General features: G+C 34.7%; 3 protein-coding genes across 4 annotated transcripts; 1 reads left to right on the top strand and 2 right to left on the bottom strand.

Moving 5' to 3' along the window:
- Positions 1-62: 62 nt before the first annotated feature.
- Positions 63-5,670, bottom strand: LOC109003619 (cellulose synthase-like protein E6). Its single transcript, XM_018981840.2, has 8 exons — positions 5,328-5,670; positions 4,844-5,177; positions 2,131-2,271; positions 1,891-2,025; positions 1,551-1,763; positions 1,209-1,433; positions 766-1,113; positions 63-679 (listed from the first exon to the last, which is right to left on the bottom strand). Exons 1-8 carry the CDS (start codon positions 5,621-5,623, stop codon positions 134-136), a joined length of 2,238 nt encoding a protein of 745 aa, XP_018837385.1. The 5' UTR covers positions 5,624-5,670; the 3' UTR covers positions 63-133.
- An 8,418-nt stretch (positions 5,671-14,088) lies between these two features.
- LOC109003622 (WEB family protein At1g12150) lies at positions 14,089-18,065 on the top strand. The gene is made up of 4 exons (XM_018981844.2): positions 14,089-14,167; positions 14,309-14,376; positions 15,269-15,462; positions 15,870-18,065. Exons 3-4 carry the CDS (start codon positions 15,286-15,288, stop codon positions 17,358-17,360), a joined length of 1,668 nt encoding a protein of 555 aa, XP_018837389.1. The 5' UTR covers positions 14,089-14,167; positions 14,309-14,376; positions 15,269-15,285; the 3' UTR covers positions 17,361-18,065.
- Positions 18,066-18,378: 313 nt separating this feature from the next.
- LOC109003623 (phosphatidylinositol/phosphatidylcholine transfer protein SFH2-like) lies at positions 18,379-23,677 on the bottom strand. Of its 2 annotated transcripts, XM_018981848.2 has the most exons (11): positions 23,326-23,677; positions 23,214-23,242; positions 22,104-22,187; positions 21,937-21,990; positions 21,116-21,193; positions 20,875-20,928; positions 20,665-20,724; positions 20,465-20,560; positions 20,119-20,220; positions 19,827-19,907; positions 18,379-18,945 (listed from the first exon to the last, which is right to left on the bottom strand). In XM_018981848.2, the coding sequence occupies exons 1-11, from the start codon at positions 23,378-23,380 to the stop codon at positions 18,631-18,633; spliced, it is 1,008 nt and encodes a 335-aa protein (XP_018837393.1). In that variant the 5' UTR covers positions 23,381-23,677; the 3' UTR covers positions 18,379-18,630. The 2 variants fall into 2 exon arrangements, with proteins under 2 accessions (XP_018837393.1, XP_018837394.1); XM_018981849.2 differs by lacking the exon at positions 23,214-23,242 and having other exon boundaries at positions 23,326-23,676.
- Positions 23,678-24,831: the final 1,154 nt, after the last annotated feature.

Raw genomic sequence — 24,831 nt, 5'->3', positions numbered from 1 at the left:
TTCTCATGTCATACAATCTATTAAAACTGGTAATAGGCTAGACAAGTCAGCATCATTGGCAATTAGAGAAGTGAAAATGTTTCTGAAGCATAGCTTGTTACAGCTGAAGTTTTGCTTGGCATCGAGATAGAACTTAGCACAGGGCTAATGTACAAGCCAATAGTGCGAACATAACTGCCTGTGTTGTTACTGAGCTTGGCATCCTGCCATTGTCTTTCCTGAGGAAAAGACCTTGGTAAACAGGCAGGTTGATTAGAACCAGGAGAGCACATAGAAGAATTTGCAATGAAAATGGGTCTGAAACCCAAGTTTTCATATCCATAATCAATCTCTTCATTCCTCCAATGAAACAGAATGCATTTAGCAGTGCAAGCGTAGCTAAAATGGTAAACATTGGGGAAGAAGTGCCAAACTCCATGACCTCCTGCTCATATCTCTGCGACACATCATCTTCAGCCACCTTTGCCGTGATGACAAAGGCCGACTTTGTATGTCCTAGTAGTTTTAGAATACTGTCAAAGAAGCCAAAGAAGTAGGAACTAGTTCTTTTGAATAGCCACATCCTTTGATCATTCCACCATCCTTGGAATGTGCCCCCACACCAAACAAATTCTCCCAGACTGTATGCCCGGTGGACAAAGATGACTAGCGCAAATGGTAGCACCCATGGGTTTGAAACCTGTTAGTGCAAGATGATTCTATTCTTAGAACACAGATTAGCAACAGCCATAGACAAGTTTGATTCAAGCAAGGGAAGTTTCGTACCTCTGGAAACAAGGAGATACCTCTAAGCAGGAACAGGGATGGCACTATAACATAGTACAGCGTAGGCAAGCAGTTTGCAGCCCATAGCAGATAGAGAGAGTACGAAAGTTGAAGTTTAAGGGGAATCTTTTTATACCCATGGACAAAGGGACAGTATCTTGAGACAAAGATTTGAAAATCACCTCCACTCCATCTTTTATGCTGTACAAGTGACTGCAGTAATGTTGTTGGAGCTAGTCCGAGGAAGCCCTTCTTTTCTGGATTGAAATATATGGATCTCCATCCTCGACATTGTATAGCTAATCCAGTAAGGACATCTTCAACTGGATAGCCATACTTCAGACCCTTCTGCAAATCAGAATGTATATCATGAACAGGTTCATAAGAAGTTTAGTCATGAGTGAGAGAGAGAGAGAGAGAGAGAGAGAGAGAGAGAGAGAGACCTCCTTTCCCCACTGAGTATTATCTTCATAGGTGCAACTGGCAAGGACTTTGCATTCGTTTTCCAGCGAACTGGCACTCACTCCTACCTGTGGCTTGTTCCATATTTCCCAATCTGTCTTGCGTTCCTTGCTATACTTCTGTCCACAGAGACTCTCTCTTCTGTGAAAGCACCCAGTACCAATGTAGCAAGGCCCTCCATGCCCATCCAATCCTGGAAACTCGACCTTTATCACCATTCATACAACGAATATAAAATCAGCTGAATGGTTCTCCAATCAGGTATAGGTTTAATTGATTCAATAGTTTGAAATCACTGTAAGTTGGTGGTTGATAGTACGTACCATGCTCCCTATGTTGAAGCTACTACTGTAAACATCATTCTTGGTAAGATTCTCGAAAGTCTGTGGAAACTGTACAAATCCAACTTCATCACCTCTTTCTTCATCCATAAAAAAACACACAGCATCCCTCACCGACTCCGAATTGCTTGAATACATGTCGCAGTCCACATTAAGAATTATCGGAGAATTGCTCATCCTTTCTGACACCCTAATCTATTTCTCAGTTACAATGGCCATAATATAAACAGAAAACTGTTATTACATGAATTATATTGAACTGATCAGCCATAGCTTGAAGAAGCATTCTGCATGATGTGTATATGGAAGAAGTTAGGTGTACCAGTGCATTCATGGCTCCTGCTTTGAAATTGTGGTGGTGCTGGGGTCTTTTTTCACGTGCCAAGTACACCAGAGTTGGCAAAGGTTGTCCTTCGATGTCCACAGCCTTAGGGTCTTTCCCATGACCAACAAGTACCTATGAATTATTTAGTAAGCGGAAGAGGAGTTGACTGAATTTTATGCAATATTTATATATTCATTCCATGATCAGACATGACTGAGAATGCAGAAAATAAAGTACTTGAAGAATGGTTTGATGATCGCATCGGCTTGCAACCAGGTTCCACTCTCTGAATCCCTTATGTTCTTTGCGTATTTCTTCTGAAACTCGACCCAACTTTGTGGTGGTTTCAATCCGTTGTTTCATGTCTTCATATGATTTCTGTGAACCAAAAAAACTCATAACGAAAGAAAAATTTGGAAGATGTTTTTCAGCCTGAAAATTGGAAGGAACTTTATATATTACTACAAGAAAAATGAGTACTTATAACGAGTTATTTGCGATGGAAATTACTATTTGCAGCGAGAGTAGACTCATTTTGGTAGGAAATCATTGTTTTGGTAATATATAACTGTTTACAAATAAGTGTCTTCCCTGTAGTATATAGCTTGACAGGGATATTAACCAAATTTATTGAAAGAAAAACACTTCCATATAACTAGTAAATGTGTGGTTTGGATAGTGAGATGAGATGATTTTAGATGAAAGTTGAATAAAATATTGTTAGAATACTACTTTTTAATATTATTATTATTTTGAGATTTGAAAAAATGTAATTGTTTATTATATTTTGTGTGGAAATTTACAAAAATTATAATGATGAGATGAAATGAAACGTTTTTACTATCTAAACGGGGTATAGTCTTGAAGTGTTATACAATAATAAGTTGAACCTTTAAAAAAAAAAGTTCCAATGTTAGTATTCTTATTTTCAATATTTTAAATTGAGCAACTAATTGATCTTCAAACACCGCATGAATAGTACTAAGTTTAGATGAAGATTTGTACTATAGTTAAATATACCATTTTTTGTAAAAAAGAAAAAAGAAAAACCATGATAAAATAAAACTAGAAACTTAATTTGGATATATTATTTTTATTTTATAAATTTAATTAATGATTTATAGTGAGAGTTGATGATGTGGTTTCACTTGTTACGTTTGACCACTAATGATTTCAAATTAGTTAAGTGTTGAAAATGATAGTTGAGAGCTTGAGAGTTGAGTGGGTAACATAAAGAGAAATGTTTTTCCTACTAAGAGAAATATTGCTTTCATCCTATATTTTATTATCTTTGATCGTACTTGTTGATGTTGTTACACTTACAATACTTTTATATGTCTGCTATTTAAATAGAAAATTATTTAAAATATGTCATATCAATATATATGACTCAAAATAATAAAATATAAAAATATAGAATAGTATTTCCTTAAAATAAAATAGATAGTTTAGAGATGGTATAATTATTTAAGCCTTTCATATTATCTAATCATTATAATTTTTTTAAATCTTAAAATAAAAATTATATTATAATAATATTTTATTCAACTTTCATCTCATCTCATCTGAATAACCAAACGAGATCTAAAATGTTAATTTATCTGTTAACTTATTTTAAAAATTTATCATACAGAAGTTGGCGGTGGTAGCCCAATTATTTTTTAAAAAGGAAATAGAAAGTTTTAATTGTGTGTTAGTATATTAATTTTACTTATAATGATGAAAATGATGATGTGAGAACTTATATTGGAGTTAATAAAATCCCAATTATTTATGCCACATTTAAGATTAATTCTTGACCATTAACACATTTTTGATATTACAAAGGAGACAGCCTAAACCTTACGTACGACTAGTTTAAGGTTGTGTTTAGATGTTGAGTTAAGTTAAATTTTTTATAAATAGCAGTAAGTTGAGATGATAAAATAAATTTTGTGGAGTCCATTTAAGATGAGTTTAAATGTATTTAAATATTAAAATGAGTTTAGATATATTTATCAGAATTTGAAAAATGTTGTGAATTCTGCGTGTAAAGAGGTGTTGAGTTGAAAAATATTATAGTTCTCACGTATAAAGACGTTTTGAGTTGAGTTGAATTTAAAAATTTAAAAATTAAATATTTAGATATTAGACTCAACTTAAAATTAAATTAAATTGATTTGATTATAATGCGAACAACCAAACGGGCCTTAGGAATCCTTCGACCTCAATTATTATGTTCATGATGGCCCCCAATCCCATGCTATTCACATAAACTTGACAGGCTCTGGCCTCTAAAAGACAAATACAGCCCACCTTTCTATGCATAAGCATATTTTAATGGGATTCCGCATATCAAAGTAATTGAAAAAATTCTATTTATAATTTTCATATATTATATTTTTTTTTATTAAATATGTAATATATAGATAATAAATAAATAAATTTAATAAATTTTAAAATAATAAAAAATAAAAAAATATAATATGTGATGTATGAAAATAATGAATAGTAAAACCCTTCTACTAAAAATCAAGAGCTAAGTCAAACGATTCAATCTTATAATATATTGGATGGTGTTATAAAAATAAATTTATAAAATGATATGATTTTATATAATAAATTAAATTTATTTTTTAATAATAATTTTATAAATCAATATATCATATCAAATATAGTTAATTAATTAATTTATTTTATTTAAATTTTTTTTATAATTAAAATATTTATGCGTGTGTAGGATAAATATATCGTCTAGATCTTGTGGTAGAAAAGGATGCATATATAGATCAATTAATTAATTAATTGTAGTTTTGCACGCGATAGAGATCGATCATGGAGGTGGTGCGTACTGTACATGTGTGGCTAAGGAGAAGCTGTACTTTTACGGCCACCTGATCTACCTCTACTCATTGATCTCCAAATAAAAGGATCGTACGATGACCGGAAAAATAATATATAAATAAATTACCTTGACGGAAGACCAGTTTTTTGCCATGACAGGATCATCCTCCGGTAGTGGCGGCTGCTCAGCGCTGCGGAAATATGCATCCGGAGATCTTGGTTCAACTTTGAACTTCTTGCAAAACGGAAGCCAAATCTTTGAGAAACGCGAGGCCTCTAGCATGGCGTAAAACGTCAAGTCCGAGCCACCATCGTCTGAGAGATAAACGTTTAGCTTTTCCGGTGGATAGTCAAAAGCCATGACTGACAGCACTGTGTTAATCACCATGACTGGTGGTTCTATCGTGGGGTCTGCGGTGCACACGAATATGTCTATTCCCGGCAAATTAGAACTCTGGTATCTGTTTGTTCCATGCAGGATTTATATATCATGTACAGTACTACTTAGTATACATAAACCTAGCTGGCAGTACATTGCATATATGCCTGCAAATTAATGGAGATGAGAGAGAGAGAGAGAGAGAGAGAGAGAGAGGGAGAGAGAGAGGAACCTGAGAGAGAGCCGGTCTTTGAAAGTATAACGGTAGATGGGGTTTCCTCGGACAACGGCGGTGAGAAACCAGTAAAAGCAAAACCATATCTCTGATACAAACAATCCCACCCAAGCCCATCTTCTTCCTGCTTCTTCTTTTGCTGGTATATAGCTGAGTCTATATATAAAGATTAAGGATATACACACGAAGATTAAAAGTGCATAGAGTTGAAAATGGATCCGTGTTCTTGGCGTCTTTGTTTCAAAAAGAGGAAGATGACGATTATCAGTATTTCCAATCTCGATCTCACCCATCTCTCTCGCTCTCACTCACTCACTCAAGTCTCACATGTTCCTTGGAGTAGGCGTACTAAGAGGTTTTATAGTGCTTCTAATTAATAATTTCTCAAAGAGTAAGGTTAGTAACTTAGGCCTTGTTTGTTTTCCAAAAACATCTCATCTCATCTCACTTTATCATTACAACTTTTTCAAATTCTCACACAAAATAAAATAAACAATTCAACTTTTTTAAATTCTAAAACAACAATAATATTAAAAAATATATTCTAATAATATTTTAATTCAACTTTTTAACTTTAATCTCAACTCATCTCATCTCATCTCTGAAAACAAACGAGCCCTTAGTTATAAGTCTTAAATAGGCAAATTTCAAATACATCATTTCTAAAAAAGTGGGTTCTACAAAAAACAAAAAAAGAATAGTTTTTTATAGGCTTTTGTCCACTTTTTAAAGATATGTATAAAATTTATCCATGTGAGATTTATGCAAATCATTCCCCTCTTCAAAAAATTGAAAACCAAAGGTATATGTAGCTAGAAGCAGCAAGACCTCCAATATCTCTTACCGCCCAAGATACTGTACACATTTTATTCCATGTGTTTTTGGGGTTTTTTCTTTCTTTTTATCCTGGATCGAGAAATACTAATTAGCAGCCTATGTGTCCCACTAAAAGGTTTTGCGATGATCATATTTTCAAAGCATTCAAGCGGGGATGGAACACTCATGTTGGACAGAATTTAGATTAATTTTGACATTTGTTGTTAACAGATAATTGATATAAAGATAAGAGATTCACCCAAAATATAGAGAAAACAACTCTATTTCCAATTGAGAATTACCAAAACTCCCAAATATCCAACCAAACCCACAAGCTGGGCTAAAATAACTATAAATTCAAAAATATCAAGATTTTGTCAAAAATAACAAAATTATAATAAACGCACAAAAAAAAAAATACTTCAATAAAAAAAGAAATATGCCAAAAATCTAGCCAAAATCGAGATAAAAATCACTTCCTAACCGAGAAATAAAATATTACCTTAAAAGGTAAAAAATATCTAAAATTGGAGATTTGAAGGGGAAACAGTTGATTTTGAGTTAAAAAACAATGACCATTGAGAGTAGCTGGGTGACCATGGCGTGCGCGTCGAAATTTTTTTTTCGAATTGGAGTCATATACGTAAATCCAATACTCGTAACCAAAGTAATGGCCAAAATACTTATATGTACTCAAAATTACCCCAAATCAAGAAAAATACATTGTTTCCTGCTATAGTTGCACTGACCTACCGTCTTGAGGTAGTTTAGCGCCATCAATGTGCAATCTAATAGCTTAATATCATTTAACTTAGATCCCCAACATCAAACTCAAATAAGAGAAGTGCATCAACCATATACATGACGTGGCCCATATCAACATGTGGAGCGCACACATACATGATTGCCACTTATTTGTGGCTATAAATGGTGTATGTAAAGGTGTGAAACTTGCATATACGGATTCGGATAACAGGCCATAACCGAATCTGTATACGGTTTTTAAAAATCGGATAGTTATCCATATGGATAAATCTGAAAATAATCTGGACGTAATCAGATGTAAATCCGGATATCCTGGTTTATTATCTTTTTTTGGATGTAAACCCAGATATCCAGGTTATATCCGGGTTGTAACTGGATATTCGGGTTTATTACTTTTTTTTTTGTTTTTTTTTAAAGACTTTTTAAAACTTTTAAAAATGTTTTACTAACACTTTTTTTTTTAATTCGGATATAATGTTTAATATCCAGATTTGAAAAATATATATATTTTAAACACTTTTTAAAAGTTAAAAAAAAAAATCTTTTTAACAATTCAAAATGCTCTTTTTTATAGGCCTTTATGTTATTATTTTTTATGTTTATTATTTTTTTATACAAAATAAATAATAATACATCAACACACACAATACATGCATACTACATATTAGATATGTACTAACTCTTCTTCAAAATATGCAGATCAAGTATAACATGATATATAAGATGAACTTCAATTAAATAAGTCCACCTAGTCCTCGTCTATTCTCTTCCAGGTCCAAGACATGTCTATCACTGACTTTGAGCATATGGGACAGCAGTATCTATGTGATGTAACAGAGTCAAGTCCAGAAGCAAACATAAATGTTTTGCCATGTAAACAAATAAGACTAAAGCAATAAAAAGTCGAGATTTCTTACTTGTTGCACTTTATCATCTCTTCGTAATAATGCACAACCAAAGACATTTTTAGAGAGAGAGAGAGAGAGAGAAATGCTACAAATGCTATGCAGATAGAAATCAAGCTAAGGAATTGTCAAAAACTTGTAAATTTTATTATTTATGTCTTTAATAATTCATGTAAATGAAGAAACTACTTATTACATTTTATAATAACTTGTATAAAGTTTTATTGTAATATGTTATTTTATTTTGTCCTTAGATGTAATTACACTCGTTTTTACATTACCCTTTGTAGTATAAATACCTTGTATTACTTTACAATAATATTAATTCGGAATATACACAGAAGTATTTTTACATGTGTTTTACATTTAATATGGTATCGGAAGTATTCTAGAAGTCTTCTTCCGCACTCTACTTTCACGATTTTTCCCCTTTCTCATTCCTCTTCTCATGGCTCCGAAATCTTCCATGGAAAAAACATCCAGTCCTTTCTTCCTTCATCCAAGAGACAGTACTGGTACTGTTCTTGTTACGCAATCTTTGAATGGTGATAACTATCACTCATGGTGTCGATCGATGCACATGGCGCTCTCTGTGAAGAACAAGTTAGGGTTCGTCGACGGATCCATTCTCAAACCTTCAGATCTTGCCAATACAACGCTTCCTTCTTGGTTGTACTGTAATAATATGGTAATCTCATGGATTCTCAACTCTGTTTCATCTGAGATTTCTGCTAATATTCTCTACATTAATACGGCACATGAGATCTGGAATGATCTCAAGGAGTGATTCTCTTAGAAGAATGGCCCCCATATTTTTCAATTACAAAAGTTGATTTCCACTATTTCTCAGTGCCAATTGACTGTTAGTGCCTATTTCACTGAGTTGAAAGGTCTTTGGGATGAATTAATCAATTACAAACCAATTCCGGTTTGTTCTTGTGGAGCTGTTCACACACTTAATTCCTATGTTCAACAAGAGCGCATACTTCAATTTCTTGTTGGTTTGAATGAGTCCTATATATCTGTTAGGGCTGAGATCCTCTTAATGGATCCTCTGCCTCCTCTTAACAAGGTTTTCAGCCTTGTTTTACAAGAGGAACAGCAACGTACGATTTCTATATCTTCTGCATCTTCACATGACAATCATGCTTTTACTGTGAACTATGATACTAATCGATTTGTGAAGCCTGTGTTCAAGAAAGAGCGTCTTGTGTGCAAACATTGTGGCCTTGTTGGTCATGTTGTTGAGAAGTGCTTCAAGCTTAACAACTTTCCTCCTGGATACAAATTCAAGCCACAGTCGCAGTCCATGGTCAATCAAATTGTCTCTGAACACCTTTTTGGTTGCATCTCCATTTTCATTAACTGAGTCTCAATATCAGCAGTTATTAGCTATGCTTCAGCCATCTGATCCTGTTACCTCCTTTGTCAATCCACCACACACTGCTAATACAGTTTCCTCTGTTTCAATTGTTGGTATAGACTTTTCTCATATTCCATCTATTTTTTCTTCCAATTGTGTTTTACCTACTAATCTTGGTTTGTCTTCTTGGATTCTTGATTCGGGAGCCATAGATCATATGGTTCCATCAACATCTTTTTTTTCTTCCATCATACCAGTCATTAACACTACTGTCAAGCTTCCAAATGGCTAAAGTGTATCTGTTTCACATATTGGTACTGTTCACATTTCTAAGGATTTGATACTTAGAGATGTTCTTTGCATTCCAGCTTTTTCATTCAAATTAATTTTTGTTAGCAAGTTAACCTTAACTTTAACTTACTGCTTGTCTTTTTTTTTTTTTTTTAATTTTTTTTTCTAATTTTATCTTTATACAGGACCTGAATCAATGGAAGCTGATTGGAGAGGGTAGGTACAAGGGAGGGCTCTATTTTCTGCAACAATCAGGCTCTTCTACTAGTGATTTACTTCAAACTCATTCTTTACCTGTAATAGCATCCAATTTAGCTAAACAGCTGTTTGTTTGTTCCAAATCCTCAAAACATGCCTTGTTTGAACTTTGGCATAATAGATTAGGTCATCCTTCTGTTTCTAGGATGAAGTTTTTACATAAACTTGTGCCTAATATGTTAGATACTAACTCTCCATGTCTTGTTTGTCCTCTGGCCAAACAAAAGAAAATTGCCATTTCCTCATAATTCTCATGTGTCTGCATTTCCATTTGATTTGGTTCATTGTGATGTATGGGGACCCTTTTCTATCCCCACAGTTGAAGGTCATAATTTTTTTTTTAACAATTGTTGATGATTGTACAAGGGCACCATGGATTTACCTATTAAAATGCAAGTCTGAAGTTTCTTCTCTTATTCCTCAATTTTTTAAACTTGTTAAAACACAATTCCGTAAAAAAATTAAGAAAATTCGTACTGATCATGGTTCTGAATTTTCCTTAACATCTTTCCTTCAATCTAAATGTATTATCCATCATTTCAGTTGTGTTGAAACTCCTCAACAGAATTCTGTTGTTGAGCGTAAACATCAACACCTTTTAAACACTGCTCGGGCCTTAACATTTCAGTCCAATTTACCTATTCATTTCTGGGGTGATGCCATTCTTACAGCCACTCATCTTATAAACATATTACCTACACCTTTGTTGGGAAATAAATCACCTTGTGAACTACTTTTTCAATCACCTCCCACTTATGATCATCTTAGAACCTTTGGATGTCTCTGTTTTGCATTTTCTCTACTTAGATCAAGATCTAAGTTTGATCCTAGAGCACGACAATGTATACTTCTTGGTTATCCTTTTGGTATTAAGGGTTATAAACTGTTAGATCTTACTACAAATAATACCTTTGTGTCAAGACATGTTGTTTTTCATAAGCATGTTTTTCCTTTTAAATCTCATTTTCCTTTTGTTCTACCTTCAACTTCATAGCATTTTAATATTATTCCAGGTCAACCATCAACTTTTGAACATTATAATATGCCTTCAACTGTATCTTCACTTCTTGCTGAGAATTTTTTCTCACCAAATACAGATTCTCCCACTACCTCTCAAAACCATACAGATACACAAATCTCGACAGCCATAGCCCCTGTACCAGAATCTGAAATAGTTTCTCTTCCAATTCGTAAATCATCTAGAGATAGAGGAGCTCCTGGTTATTTGTAGTATTACTATTGCAACTCTCGTACTACACACTCTACATCAAATTTCACAGGTTTTGTTCCGATACCAGCAGATATTCCATATGATCTTAATCATTTTCTTTCTTATCATAGACTATCCCCTAAACATAAATCATTTGTTTTAGCTATTATGTTGATATAGAGCCTGAGTTTTATTATCAGACAGTCAAGCACTCTCATTGGAGAGATGCTATGGCTGTCGAGATTCTAGCCTTAGAGAATAATAATACTTGGACTGTTACCTCTTTGCCTATTAGACAAAAATCCATTGGATGTAAATGAGTTTATAAAATCAAAGATAGAGTTGATGGTTCTATTGAGCGTAACAAAGCTCGATTGGTTGCTAAGGGGTATACCCAATATGAAGGATTAGATTATTCTGAAACTTTTTCCCCTGTGGCAAAAATTATTACTGTTCATACACTTCTTGCCATAGCTGCTGTTCAGAATTGGTCTTTGGTTCAGCTTGATGTGAATAACGCTTTCTGACATGGGGATTTAGTTGAGGGAGTTTATATGACACTTCCTCCTGGTTTTCAAACTAAGGGGGAGTCTAAAGTGTGCAAATTAAACAAATCCCTCTATAGTTTGAAACAAGCATCTCGTCAATGGTTTTCCAATACTCTTCTTGAACTTGGTTTAGTCAGTCTAAAGTTGATTATTCCTTGTTTACTCGTTCCAATGGTGCTTCTTTCATTGCACTTCTTGTATATGTTGATGATATCTTAATTGCAAGTAATGATTCACATGTTATTGATGATTTGAAACTGTTGCTGGACACTAAATTTAAGCTGAAAGATCTTGGTCAACTTAAGTACTTCCTTGGTTTGGAAGTTGCAAGATCTCCTAAAGGCATTTCCCTATGTCAGCGTAAGTATGCACTTGAGATATTACAAGATGCTGGATATCTTGGTGCTAAACCAGCAGCTTTTCCAATAGAACAAAATTTGAAACTCAGTAAAGATAGTGGCATTTTATTAGCTGATCCTACTATTTTTAGAAGGTTAATTGGTAGATTGTTATATCTTACCATCACACGGCCAGATCTCACATTCTCTGTTCATTGGCTTAGTCAGTATATGGATAAGCCTCGTGAACCTTACTTACAGGTTGCTTATCGTATTCTGCAGAATGTCAAGTCCACTCCAGGACATGGCTTATTTTTTCCAGCTGACTCTTCTTTTTAGATCAAGGCTTTTACAGATTCAGATTGGGCTTCATGTCCTGATACTCGCAAATCTACTACAGGCTACTGTGTCTTTCTTGGAGATTTCTTGGTGTCATGGAAATCTAAGAAACTACAAACAATTTCTCGTTCATCTGCGGAGGCAGAATATCGTTCGATGGCCACTACAACTTGTGAAATTGTTTGGCTTCTTTCTTTACTCTCAGATTTTAGAATTTCTCATTCTAATAGTGCTCATTTGTTTTGTGATAACACAGCTGCACTTCATATTGCTGCTAATCCTGTTTTTCACGAGCGCACAAAGCATATTGAGCTTGATTGTCATTTTGTTCGTGACAAGCTTCCAAGCTGGGATGCTGAAGACATTTCATGTTGGTTCTCAACATCAACTTGCTGATGTACTTACTAAAGCCTTGGGCAATCACCAGTTCTCTACATTAATAGTCAAGATGGGAGTTCATTCCATTTACTCTCCATCTTGAGGGGGAGTATTACATTTTATAATAACTTGTATAAAGTTTTATTTTAATATGTTATTTTATTTTGTCCTTAGATGTAATTACACTCGTTTTTACTTTACCTTTGTGGTATAAATACCTTGTATTACTTTACAATAATATTAATTTGGAATATACATAGAAGTATTTTTACATGTGTTTTACATTTAATAGTACTACTCATTATCACTATCCGCACACCCAACATGCAAAGAAGATCATATGGCACGACATTGATACTCTGAGCAGCAGACCTGATTTCCAGTGGGATACGGCCAATCCAAAAGCATACCACTTTGGCAATTGATCACCAGGGTTTCCAGTCATTCCAAATTTTGCAGCAATTGATATTGTAATTATAAGTTATAACCTGTATTTGCATTAAAAAAAAAAAACATCAAATATGCATGTAAATTAATAAGAAGCTAGCGCAAGATAAAGCTATACAAAGGAACCCATGCAATTATAAAAAGAGACTTAGAATTATGATATATATACCTGACATATATATATATATATATATATATATATATCTCTATTATATAAGAGGCTATCAAACAGAAATTCTTATCTGAACGGAGCTACAATAATTTTAATTATTTTCCGTTAACTTTCCGTTTGATAGCCTCTCTCTCGATTTTAAAATAAACCAGACCCTCTTTCTCTAGAAACCAGACCCTCTTTTTCTAGAAATTCGCTCGTCCGAATCCAGTTGAGGGTATGGGGAGCTTCGGCTCTTTCTTCCTCTTCCTCTTCCTCTCCTCCCTCTCCTCGCCGGCCCTTCGTCTCCAGCGGTTTCGTTTGGTTTTTTTATTTTTTTGTTTTTTTAAGATTTTTGGCCGAATAAAGGGGATAGCCGTTTCGAGCTTCTTCGATGACCATAGTCCAACACACGCACCACCGGAAGAAGCCTCACCCGCGGATCTTGCGGTCGACCTGATTGGGAGCCAATCGGAGCAGCGGGTGAGGCTCTGCTCATCGTAAGACTTAAAAAATAATTTTTTTAGCAATTGATTCTTTAAGTTATTTTTTATATATATAATCCAAATTAGCCCAAGAAAAGTCATACAATAAGAAAGAATCTTATTCATATTCATATAAAAATCTAAAATATTACATATATAAAAGAAATCATGTTTCATATTCTTTCTTTATTTATATATATTTTCTTTGACAAAAACCCTTGGGGCGACCAATGCCCACGGATCTAGATATGTATATTCGTCTAGGAGTTCACATTAACCTTACGGTTGCAATTCACATGAGCCATGCAATAATTCACAGTTCCTTTTAATTTGATCCCTTCCGACGAATTAAAATGTATGGTTGACATGTATTTACCCTTAAAAACCACCGCAAACCTCTCAGTCTTTTCCACTAAAAATAGGAGAATTAACTGTACAAAATAAAAGAGGTCTCGACCAACCTCATTCTTGGTCTGTTCTTGTCATGGCCAACGTCGGACGCTGATCATCATCGATCATCTCATGAGCTTCAAGGAGATCTAGGTACGTAATCATCTTAATTAATAGTACTAAATAATTAGCTAATTATTAATACATTATGATCTTTTTTTGTTTTGTAAATTCGATCTCAACTTGTTGGAAGGTTTATGCATTTTTAATTGCTAGCTTCCTGAAATGTGTCAGGCTGTTGCTCATTGCAGTTCATGGCTGATTAAGATCACTGTGTCCTGGTGATACCATCCTGCATTAAGGTACAGAGATTTACCTTTTTTTTTCAATGTCTTTTAGTTTATCATGAAGATATTAACAATGTTGCTAGCTGCTCCTTAAATTGGTTCATCATGTGATGAATGTTACACCTTATATATGTTTTACTACTGCATATAATTCGAAGATCGATGCATCCTTACTTGGTAAATGATCGAAGGAATAATATCATGAATCCATCTTTCATATGCTCTTTGAACAATTTCATGACTCATGATGGTATTGTTGATGCCGTATTTCACGGCCTGGGCAACTCCACGCAGTTGAGCTCGAATTTGGTTCCTATTAAGATAGAAAATGGGGGACTCGGGGGGCCGTGGTACCTCCTTGCTTAAGTTAGTTTCAATGAAGGAGAGAGAGAGAAATAATCAATCAAGGAAGATTATTGTTCTACAAAGAGAGAAATAATCAATCCTAGGATATAATGTTCTTTTGTAAGATTATTTACTTGTCTGTGATAATGATCGACACTCTTATCATTCATTTACAGATTGTGGTAAGTGTTGTATGTGCAAAATTATGACTATATATACCTTCTTATACGACTAGTCGTGCACCCGCGCAATGTGTGATCGATTGTGGAATAATCTAATTAAACATTGGCTTCTTCTATCACGAAAATTATATATGTGATAGATTTTTTTTGTAAAAAAAAAAAAAAAAAGAAACCATCTGAATGTGTTAAAGAGTGCTTCCAAACACTCCTAAAGAATGGGTGATGGAGTTTCAGCTGACATAATTTTAAATTTTGTGTCATAATTCGATAGAAAAATCTTTCTCAGTTCATGATTATATTGGAAACTCATTGACTTTGTAATGTAATTTGATATCTCAATCTTGTATGATGTTAGCTAAATTGATTTTGCATTTGTTAAGCTTAAAATTAGGAAGAGATGGCCAAGATTCAAATAAAAGATGGCCAAAAGCCTCCAAGTTCTGCTAGACCAGAAGTGGGAGAGATTGACACCAGGGCACCTTTCGAATCTGTCAAAGCTGCTGTGGGTCTATTTGGTGAAGTAGCAATCTGTAGGGAGCAACCTGTTGCCAAGAAGTCAAATCTTTCTTCAGGGGTACATTATATTAATTCTAGAGTAATACTATTTACAATCATGGAGTACACAAGCGCCGCGCAATCGTTTTGAAAAAGAGTGGGATTCACTATTAAAATATTAGTTTTTTTTTTTATGTGAGTTTCGTATTTACTCACTTTTTTCTAAAGGGATTATACGGCGCTTGCGCACTCCACGATTCCACGATTGCAAATATCATTTATCTCTTAATTCTATAGCCCAAATTACATAAACTGAGAAAGAACATGATCAAGACTATTTGTTGTCTTTACCTGTGATGCAAATATAGTGCATGCAATACATAGCTTGTTCTTTGGAATATGTAAAGAAAAAAGTTGATTTTAAAGTTGCAATGCAAGAGTGACAATGGTGGTAAAGATGTGATCTTTTTCTTTCTCATTTCCCAGAGTGTTCTGGACAAGGAGACACAACTGCTATTGGCCCAGAAAGAACTGAACAAGATAGAGGAACAGCTAGAGAGTTCAGTGACTGCAAAAGCTCAGGCACTTTCAGAACTTGAAAAGGCTAAGAAGACCCTGCAAGACTTAACCACCAAGCTCAAGACTGTAAGTGAGTCTAAGCAATCATTAAACGAAGCTGCAGAAGCTGTGAAGAACAAAACCAAGAAACTTGAAAGAGAAAAATCAAGAAATGCCAACGGACTTGAAGCTTGGAAACAAGAACTGGACCATGCCAGAAAGGAGTACCTGACCACCGTCACTGAACTTGATGCTGCAAAGCAAGAGCTCACCAAACTTCGGCAGGATTTTGATGCGGCCTTGGAAGTGAAATCGGCTGCATTCCAACAGGCAGCAGAAGCTCAGGGTTCAGCATCTATCAACACAGAAAAGGTTAGTGAGCTTTCAGAGGAAATTGCAGACATGCAATTATCAATTGAACAACTACAGCTTGCCACTCTACAAATCCGCCAAGAAGAGACAATGATTGTGGCAGAAAGAGATGCATGCCTACAACTGTACAAATCCACAAAGGAAGAAGCAGAGAAAAAGCTGCTCTCCATGAAAATAGAGGCTGATCCCGTATCTACTAGATATTTGAAGGCTAAGTATGCAGAAACAAGTGCTGACATTGAAGCCATGCAAAAGGAGATGAAGGCAGTTCATGCTTCTGAAATGAATGCTTCGAGAGCTGTAACCTTGGAGCTCAATGAAGCCACAAAGAAACTGCAGGAAGTAGCTGAAGAAGAAAGATCTCTTCGAAGCTTGGTGAGTTCCCTTAGTCTGGAACTAGAGGATGTGAAGAACAAGCGAGCGGAATTGAAGGATGACATGGCTATGGAATCCTTTGCGGCTAAGCTGAATACTGTAGTACAGAATAATAAGGCAGAAGCTGAAAATACTAAACGGGAAGCAGAGAAGATGAAGAGAGAGGCTATTGAGCTTAAGCGAGAAGCTGAATCCACTCGTATTGCATCAGAGGAAGTAGAGAGAAAGCTAGAACTTGCCCTCAAAGAGGCTGAGGAAGCAAAAGCAGCAGAGCATAGAGCCCTTTACGAGATGAAGACTTCTTCTAAGAAACGGGATGGTCTTCCTTCTTTGAACTCAGAGACTTGTGCTGCCATCAAATTAACTTTGGAGGAGTTTGAGTCCTTTAGTAGAAAAGTCGAGGAATCTCAAAATATGGCTAAAAGAATAGAGGAAGCTGCCATGGCTCAGTTAGAATCAATCAATGTGAGTATAAGTCAAGCAAATAAAAAGCTGGAGGCCAATATGAAGGCAATCCAGGAAATCAAGGATGCAACCGAGATTGCTCTAATAAAAGCAGGAATGGTTGTGAGTGAACCCCAGAGGTGGAGACATGCAGAATCAAAGTGGCGATATGCAGAAACAAAGTGGCGACATGCAGAATCAAAGTGGAATTTGAAGCTCCGGCTATGATAAAGCATCTGGGAAGGCATAAGGATCATTTAATCATTTCTGCCGCTGCTCTAGGATCTTATAAGCAGTACCTGCTACTGCTAGGGAGACCGGGAAGTCCTTAGGGGAAACCTCTGCTTTGGAAAGTCACATTTGCTCAATCTCAGTGATACTTTGCAGCATTAGAATATACATTAGAACAACTGGAACTCCAGAACTTTGTTAGGATGCACTTGTAGAACATTTAAGGAAGTCATCATGTCACTTCTTAAAAAAAAAAAAAAAGAGCAAAATAGGTCAGATTTTGCTATTTGTTCTTCAAGAGTGATGTAAATGCTCTTAAATATTGATGGAAAAGCAGCTCACTTACCAGATAGCTTGGCACCACTGGCCCCTGGTTCAGGCTTGTTTGCCATTCTATAGGAGTTTTCAACAGCCATACTTACTGGTAACCTCTGATTTTTATAATTGGCCAACACCAGATCACTCCATGGTATTTAGCAAGCCCGGCCAAAAGATCCAACAGTCAACAGTCAAAAGCCAAAGGCTCAAAGTGATTCCTGTGCTATTAACATTTAAACCTGTACAACTAAACTCCGTTTTTATGTTGAGTTGAGATTAGTTAAATCAGTTGAGTTGAGCTGGTAGAGTAAATTTTATAGAATCCACCTAAAATGGATCTAAATGTATTTAGATGTTAAGATAAATTTAGATATATTTATAAGATGTTAAAAAATATTATAGATCCCGCATGTAAAAAAGTATTGAGTTGAAAAAAATTATAAATTCAGGTCTTGAGTTGAGTAATGTTTAGTGATTTGAAAATGAAAAATAATAGTTACAGTGGTGGGTGCGCAAGCACCGTACAATCATTTAAAAAAATAATAATAAATACAAAACTCACATAAAAAAATATTAATTCTTTAATAGTAAACTTCACTCTTTTTCAAAACGATTATACGGCATTTACGCACTCCACGACTGCATATAACATTACTCTTTAAAAATTTGATATTTAGATGTTAAACTCAACTATAAATTAGACTGAACTGAGTTGATCTCAGTATCTTCCAAATTCCAGCCAATTTGTCAAGTTACATCACATTAGCTTTCCCTTGAATTCGTGTACGGAAAATGCAAGTAACTACTATTACATTCACTAACATTGTACAAATATTATGGTGGGACCCGCATGGCCACATTTCTTCTCTAATAGCTACAATGAAGCGAAAGGGCATCTGAGTGTTTTGTCATGTCAGAGCAAATCATGCAAGAAATTATCTGCATAACTTCAGTTATCTTCAATCTTTAGCCCATCTAGCGAGTCATGTATCCTGTTCCTATTCCCAAACTTCTGTAATTCAGATTGTATTGTTTTAGCAATCTCTGTTCCTTCTGCGGCAGGCTCAGGTAGATCCACATGGAAAGAACCTTGTTTTACGGGTTCAACAGGTTCACATATCAAGGATTGCTGCTTGATGTAGTTGTAGAGCTGTTGATGAAATGGATGATCCAATGAATAACAATTTCCATAGCTACGTCGAGATGATCCAGAGCCGGAGCCTTCTCTTCTACAGAAATGTGGGAGAGAATCATAGTCCATTATCTACATGAAGCACAAAAGCCAACAATGTTAGCCATCTGAAAGGACAGAACAGGAGACTGAGCATCATTCAGTAAGCTATCAAATGCAATCATTATTCTGCATTCTTTATCTGTAGCCACAGCATTTTTCATCATCTTTTCAAAAAGTACTTAACATCAAAAGCGGAATACAAGATGTTTCACTATTGAAAGAAATGGATGAAGTGGCAATATCCCTGCCTGGGGTCTTTCACGATAGAAAATATCCCATCCCATCCCATGGACTTTATGATTGTTAGAATGATAGGAGTTTCCTTCCAGAAGTTTCAAGAACTTGTAACTGAGGTGTCCCCACCAGATGTCACTTCATGAGCTGTATCGTGTCACCACCTTTACTATATATTTGGAAGAGTGGAATGGAGAAATAATTCATCCCAACTCTCACACTTGCATATTCTAACATGGTGTATTGGAGCAAGATTCTGGGGTTCAAATTCTTGTTTATTCTGCTTGGATTATAGTTTGTCTGTCTCTGTTTTTCTCCCACTTTTTTCACACCAGAGACTTTTTCCAGTCACCAAGAACAGCTCAAATAGAGCTTCATCAAGGCACTGACTGTGTGGGCTTAAGTGGTGCTGCCATGGAGAGGAGTTTAAACAATACAAACAGACGCCATCACTTGACAGTGTATAACACAGATTTTTAAGAGGAAAGAACATTGACTACGGCAATCTAAAAAATAAATAGAACCTGTGAAAGTGTTAAAAAGCTGTCCTTAGGTAGAGGGAAACAAGGAGAACTATATATTAGAATCGTTCAGATATCTAAATCACCTATTATAAAGAAGATTTTGGATAATGGGGCAGAATTCATAAATTGCTGAACATTCTGGAGCCAACTTACCTTTAAGAGCTCATCTCTCCCACATCCTGACAAGACCTGAACTTTTTTCCTTGTCCTCTCCTGCAAAAGAGGCTTGACAACCTGCTAACAGTTCATGTGTTAGCTTGTTTACATGTCAGCAGGGTCATAGGTATACTGTTTTGCAGGAAAAATACATTATGTGGCATTCAGTTCTGAATGAGCTTAAGATATATAAATAGGTGCTCAATTTGAAGCAATGCATAATGGAGAAACACAGGTGAATTAGTAAACCTGAATGCATAATCATAATGATCAATAACGTTGGGCATACCTTCCAACAAGCTGAAAAAACATAGGGGACATTTACAATGTAATATGCATTTGTCTTCTCTGGGTAGTTCAAGTCATCAATTGTTGAGATAATCGTTAATAACTGCATGAGCACAAAAAACCCAACTGAGGGAATGTTACATGGATATGTACAATAAAAATTTTAACAGGAAATAAACACTGATAACTAGCTTTAGTTTTGCTGCTAAATGAGAAACATTGAAAGTACCAATATAAAGCTAAAATATATGTTAAGAAACAAATATGGGAGTAATAAGGAGATTTAAAATGTTAAGCGGGACAGCAGGGAAGAGAAAATATAAAACTTCAACAAAGGCAAGTTATACCTTTATCTGACTCAGTGCTGAAAGCTTCAGGCCAGTCATGTCCAAAACCTTCACACACGTGTTAATAGGCTGCCCAAATTTTTTAGATGCAGAAGGCTACAAAAACAACAAAAGAAATTGTTTCTAAAAAAATGTTCAACAAATTGGAAACTTTCAGCAACAGAGGTCATTTCAAACAGATTGGAAACTTTAACACTCACCAAAATTACACGGTCCCGATATTCATTGATTTGAATGTGTGACTGCACATAGTAGTGGACCTGAAAAGAAGAAGAGACACAAAAATCCTCGATTGAGATTAAGCAGTATAAAAGGTTGTTCCATCTTAGAATTTATGTCAATCAGACCCAATAAAGAATTGTATCATAACAGTTGCTTTTGATAAGTTGGAATTATATCATAACACTTACAGATGCTTTATCAAATGTGCTCAGCCCGACACCAATTGCAAAGACAGGCAGCCCCTGGAGAGGATGGCAAGAGTAACAAGTCAATACCACAGAGAGCAATGCAATTAAGATCATTACTTAGTGTAAGGTGCTCCCCATCAAGTAACATGTTACAGTATTAAATATGTAAGAACTGTCCTGATCAAAGGAAGTGGAGTCTACAAAGCTGTGAACAAAGAAAATTTTTGTGAAGAATGAGCACCTCCTTTGAGTAACCTGACACTCCTACCAGCTGTGAATCACGCACTGCTCTGTACAGCTCACTGGGAACTATGGGTTTCTGCATAAAGGAATGGCGTCCAAATCAGAAACACGAGAACCAATTGACCACTACTATTATTATAGACATTGATGTTATTTCTGCTCATAATCACTAGAGCAACACAATCTATGACCCAAAACATTGTTAATGGGCATGCCCTTACGAAGAAATCGTGGTTGTCTTTAATGGGTTCCCAAGTCAATTAAGTTTCTGACAGATATTATGAAATATTGCTGCTCTGAGACTAACAATATGACACCCTACCTGCTCTATATGATTTTCACCCATAACACAGAAAATTACTGACTATAATTTTCTAATACAACCAGCTCGTAAAGGCACTACAGTGCCAACTAGCTTAAAGAATACAACAACTACACGTGGCATGGCATCTATAAATCTGTAACTATGAATTGGCCATATGCATACTCCCACTAGATAATTACAAATATTTATTCCATGCGGAATGGTATATTTAGTTTGTGGATAATGGGAAAAATTACCAGAACTTGATATGCAAGGTAGACTGCATAATATAACTATCACTGAACTACAAAATACAAACTTTGTTACAACCTCGTGCCTTAAACAAAAGGCCAAGAAGGGATTCTATCAGCCCATCTCTAGCTTGATGCCTCAATTCAAAGATTCAAAAAAATCCATTAATAACAATTAACATCTGAAAAATTATAAACTTGAAAATAATACAAACTTTTTTTTTTTTTTGATAAGTAAGATATAAACTTATAATACAAACTTACTGATAAGATGTTGTCAATCTCATTTTGTACCCTCCAGTTTAAAGAATCCACCAACTGCAACATCATACAGGCATTGTGTACTTCATTAGTAAAGACGGGAAATGAAAATTAAAATTTTACAATATAAAAACGTTACAACATGTTTCAACCAAAGATGAATATCCAACCATTTTATGGGCTTTGGCAACATTCCACTCCCTTGCTTTTAGGAAACGTGCCACAGTTTCGGCTAAACATCCTTGATGAATATTCTGTAGATTAAGGAACAATTATTATTAAGCTCAAACATCAATAGATTTGGAAAAGCTGCATGACATGTAGTGAGGCATACTGCAACAATTTTTTTACCGGTAAACTATCTCTGGCTTTCACCAATCACATTAAAAGAAAAAAGAAATAAATGGAAAGACATCTTCATATTCATAGATAATTTCCAACGAATTAAAAATTCAATAGAAAATCAGCAGTCCTAACCAAAGTACAGTTTTTTGGTTTTCCCTCAGTTGAGAAGTTACAATGATCTTGTATGCAGAAGACATTGCAAATCATTATTCTTATTAAACTCTTCAAACTTGCCACACATTCTGGATTGTTAAAAGCAATAGATGTTATTCAACGTTTTGGCTTGGTATGGTTATGCAAACTAAAAGCTTTTGACGTCGTCGGGAAAGCTTTTCATGAAGCTTCCAGCAACCGATGGTTTGATGACTAAGGAAAGTATAATGGTAAGCGCCAAAATCCATGGACACCAATGGTAGCCAACATATTGAAGAGATTCCAGAGTGGAAGAAAAAAAATTAAAGACTTCAACTGTCCACCAAGCATACCATATGCCTTAATGGTATCACCAAGTAAAATAACAAATTAATGGTTTAAATGTAACCTTTTAGTTGTAGTAATTCATAGTTTGACTCAGATGAGACCTGGTTTGAATGAAATCACATGCCAGTTTTACCACACAAAAGACCCGTAGCCACCCAAAAGACCCAGCGACCAGATCAGAGTATTCAATCAGGCAGAGCTAATAAAGATTTACAGGATCAAACTCTATTGCGAACACAGAAGTCACCGTAACACAACAAACATCACAACCGAAGTACAACAACAAATAATAACAATAAGGAACAAAAATCTTAACTTTAGAAACAGAGAAGAAAGACAGAAAGTAAAAAGAAGAATACTTCGAAGCTTTGTGACCAGGTTGAAAGACAGATCAGATGCAGCATAAAAAAAAAAAAAAAAGAATAGGAGAATAGTGAGAATGCAAAGTTGGAAACCTGAAATGTTCTCTTCAATGGCTCCTCAACTGCTATCATTAAAAAATAATAAGAAAAGAACAAACAATAAAAAGCTAATAAAACATAAAATTAAAGTTCAGAAAAAGCAGACCTTGATCCATTAATCCTAGGAGCTGCTTGATCGCTTCCTGAGAAACGATCCCCATTTATTCCTCTCTATTTTTCCCGAATGCCCACCCACAAAATTCCCTACCGTCAAAGCACCTCTCCCTCCTTATGCTTTCGACTCTGTGTTTACCAGAGCTTGGTAAGTTTATCGAAAGACAAACCCAGCAAGAGTCAGCTCACACCATAATATAAACTCAATCACAGAGAGAGAGAGAGAGAGAGAGAGGTCAGGAAAGGTGGGCCTACAACCCAGTCAACCCCATTGCCAGTTTCCACGTAGAAATTTGTTTATGTCGTTGTTTTTGCTCTGGTTTTTGTCCAGTTTCACACCATAACATTACGCTCCAACATCCGTTAGATCTTTTTTCTGGGGATCCGAATTTTTATGATAAGTTAAAAAAACAAAAAAGTCAGGGATTCGAATGTTATCACCACACCGTCCCTCTCCCACAACTCCCGAAAAATACGTACAACACACTCCTGACTAGTCCAGTTCAATTCACTGTGTTATCTTTTAGATTCTTTATTTTCACGATTATTCTCATTTTACCTATTTTATTTTATTTAATTAGTATAAATTTTTTAGATTTTTATATAAATAAAATAAATAATTTTAATTTTTTAAATTTAAAAAAATAATAATATTAAAAAAATATATTCTTATAATATTTTATTAAAATTTAAATTTTTATCTCAACTTATCTCATTTACAAAAATAAAAAACTAATTTCGTTAGATTTGATACTTTTTCGGTAAGGACCCCGTTGTTCTGCAAATTCCCTGCTATTTTATTCCAGAGTTAAGTATTTGATAGATGTGTTTTTCGTTTAAAGAAGAATAAATATAAATAGAAATTATTATTAAGAGTATCTATTTTGTATACATAATGTGACATTATCTAAATCATATATCTCTTTAAATAAATATTAAAAATAATCAACTAAAAACAATCACGCAGTAAATATAAAGTGTGCTGCTATAATAACTTTTCTTTAACATTATTCTTTAAAAAAAGTTCTATATACATAATTTAAAAAAATAAAATTCACACATGTAAATTCACGTTTCATATAATACCTTACGTAATAAAAAAAATAATTATATAATCTGACATATTAAGTTAAATTATATTAATTTATAAATTTATTTATATTTAAAATATTTATTTTATCTAGACGAGAAATGTTTTTTGGTAAAAAAAAAAAAAAAAGAAGAAGATGATGATTTAGATATTTCAAAAAAAGGGTGACTTTTGTGTACATAATTATTCGGTGGGTAGACATCATACGTATCTCTTATTTGGGAAAGAGATGTTTTTATTTTTTAAATGCTTTCTATAAAATTGCCGTTAAAACATTGACTAATCTAGAGTTCAAATCCAAATCAAACTTCAATTTTCGTTTAACTTCTTGTTACAAAGGATGATTCTTTCAAAACTAAAGAAGAAGACGACCACAACTGCCTTGCTGTCAAGATTCTACACATGCAT

This window comes from Juglans regia, chromosome 4, assembly GCF_001411555.2.
Source record: "Juglans regia cultivar Chandler chromosome 4, Walnut 2.0, whole genome shotgun sequence".
NCBI lineage: Eukaryota > Viridiplantae > Streptophyta > Magnoliopsida > Fagales > Juglandaceae > Juglans > Juglans regia.
This window is presented reverse-complemented; position numbering and strand designations above follow the sequence as displayed.

Coding starts and splice junctions, on each gene's coding strand:
- LOC109003622 (XM_018981844.2), top strand. CDS start 15,286: ATGGCCAAGATTCAAATAAAAGATGGCCAAAAGCCTCCAAGTTCTGCT. Junction 15,463..15,869: donor AGTCAAATCTTTCTTCAGGG/GTACATTATATT, acceptor CTCATTTCCCAG/AGTGTTCTGGACAAGGAGAC.
- LOC109003619 (XM_018981840.2), bottom strand. CDS start 5,623: ATGGGTGAGATCGAGATTGGAAATACTGATAATCGTCATCTTCCTCTT. Junction 5,178..5,327: donor AAAGACCGGCTCTCTCTCAG/GTTCCTCTCTCT, acceptor TGGAACAAACAG/ATACCAGAGTTCTAATTTGC. Junction 680..765: donor GTATCTCCTTGTTTCCAGAG/GTACGAAACTTC, acceptor TTGCACTAACAG/GTTTCAAACCCATGGGTGCT.
- LOC109003623 (XM_018981848.2), bottom strand. CDS start 23,380: ATGGGGATCGTTTCTCAGGAAGCGATCAAGCAGCTCCTAGGATTAATG. Junction 23,243..23,325: donor CCTAGGATTAATGGATCAAG/GTCTGCTTTTTC, acceptor TAATGATAGCAG/TTGAGGAGCCATTGAAGAGA. Junction 20,561..20,664: donor ATCGGGACCGTGTAATTTTG/GTGAGTGTTAAA, acceptor TTGTTTTTGTAG/CCTTCTGCATCTAAAAAATT.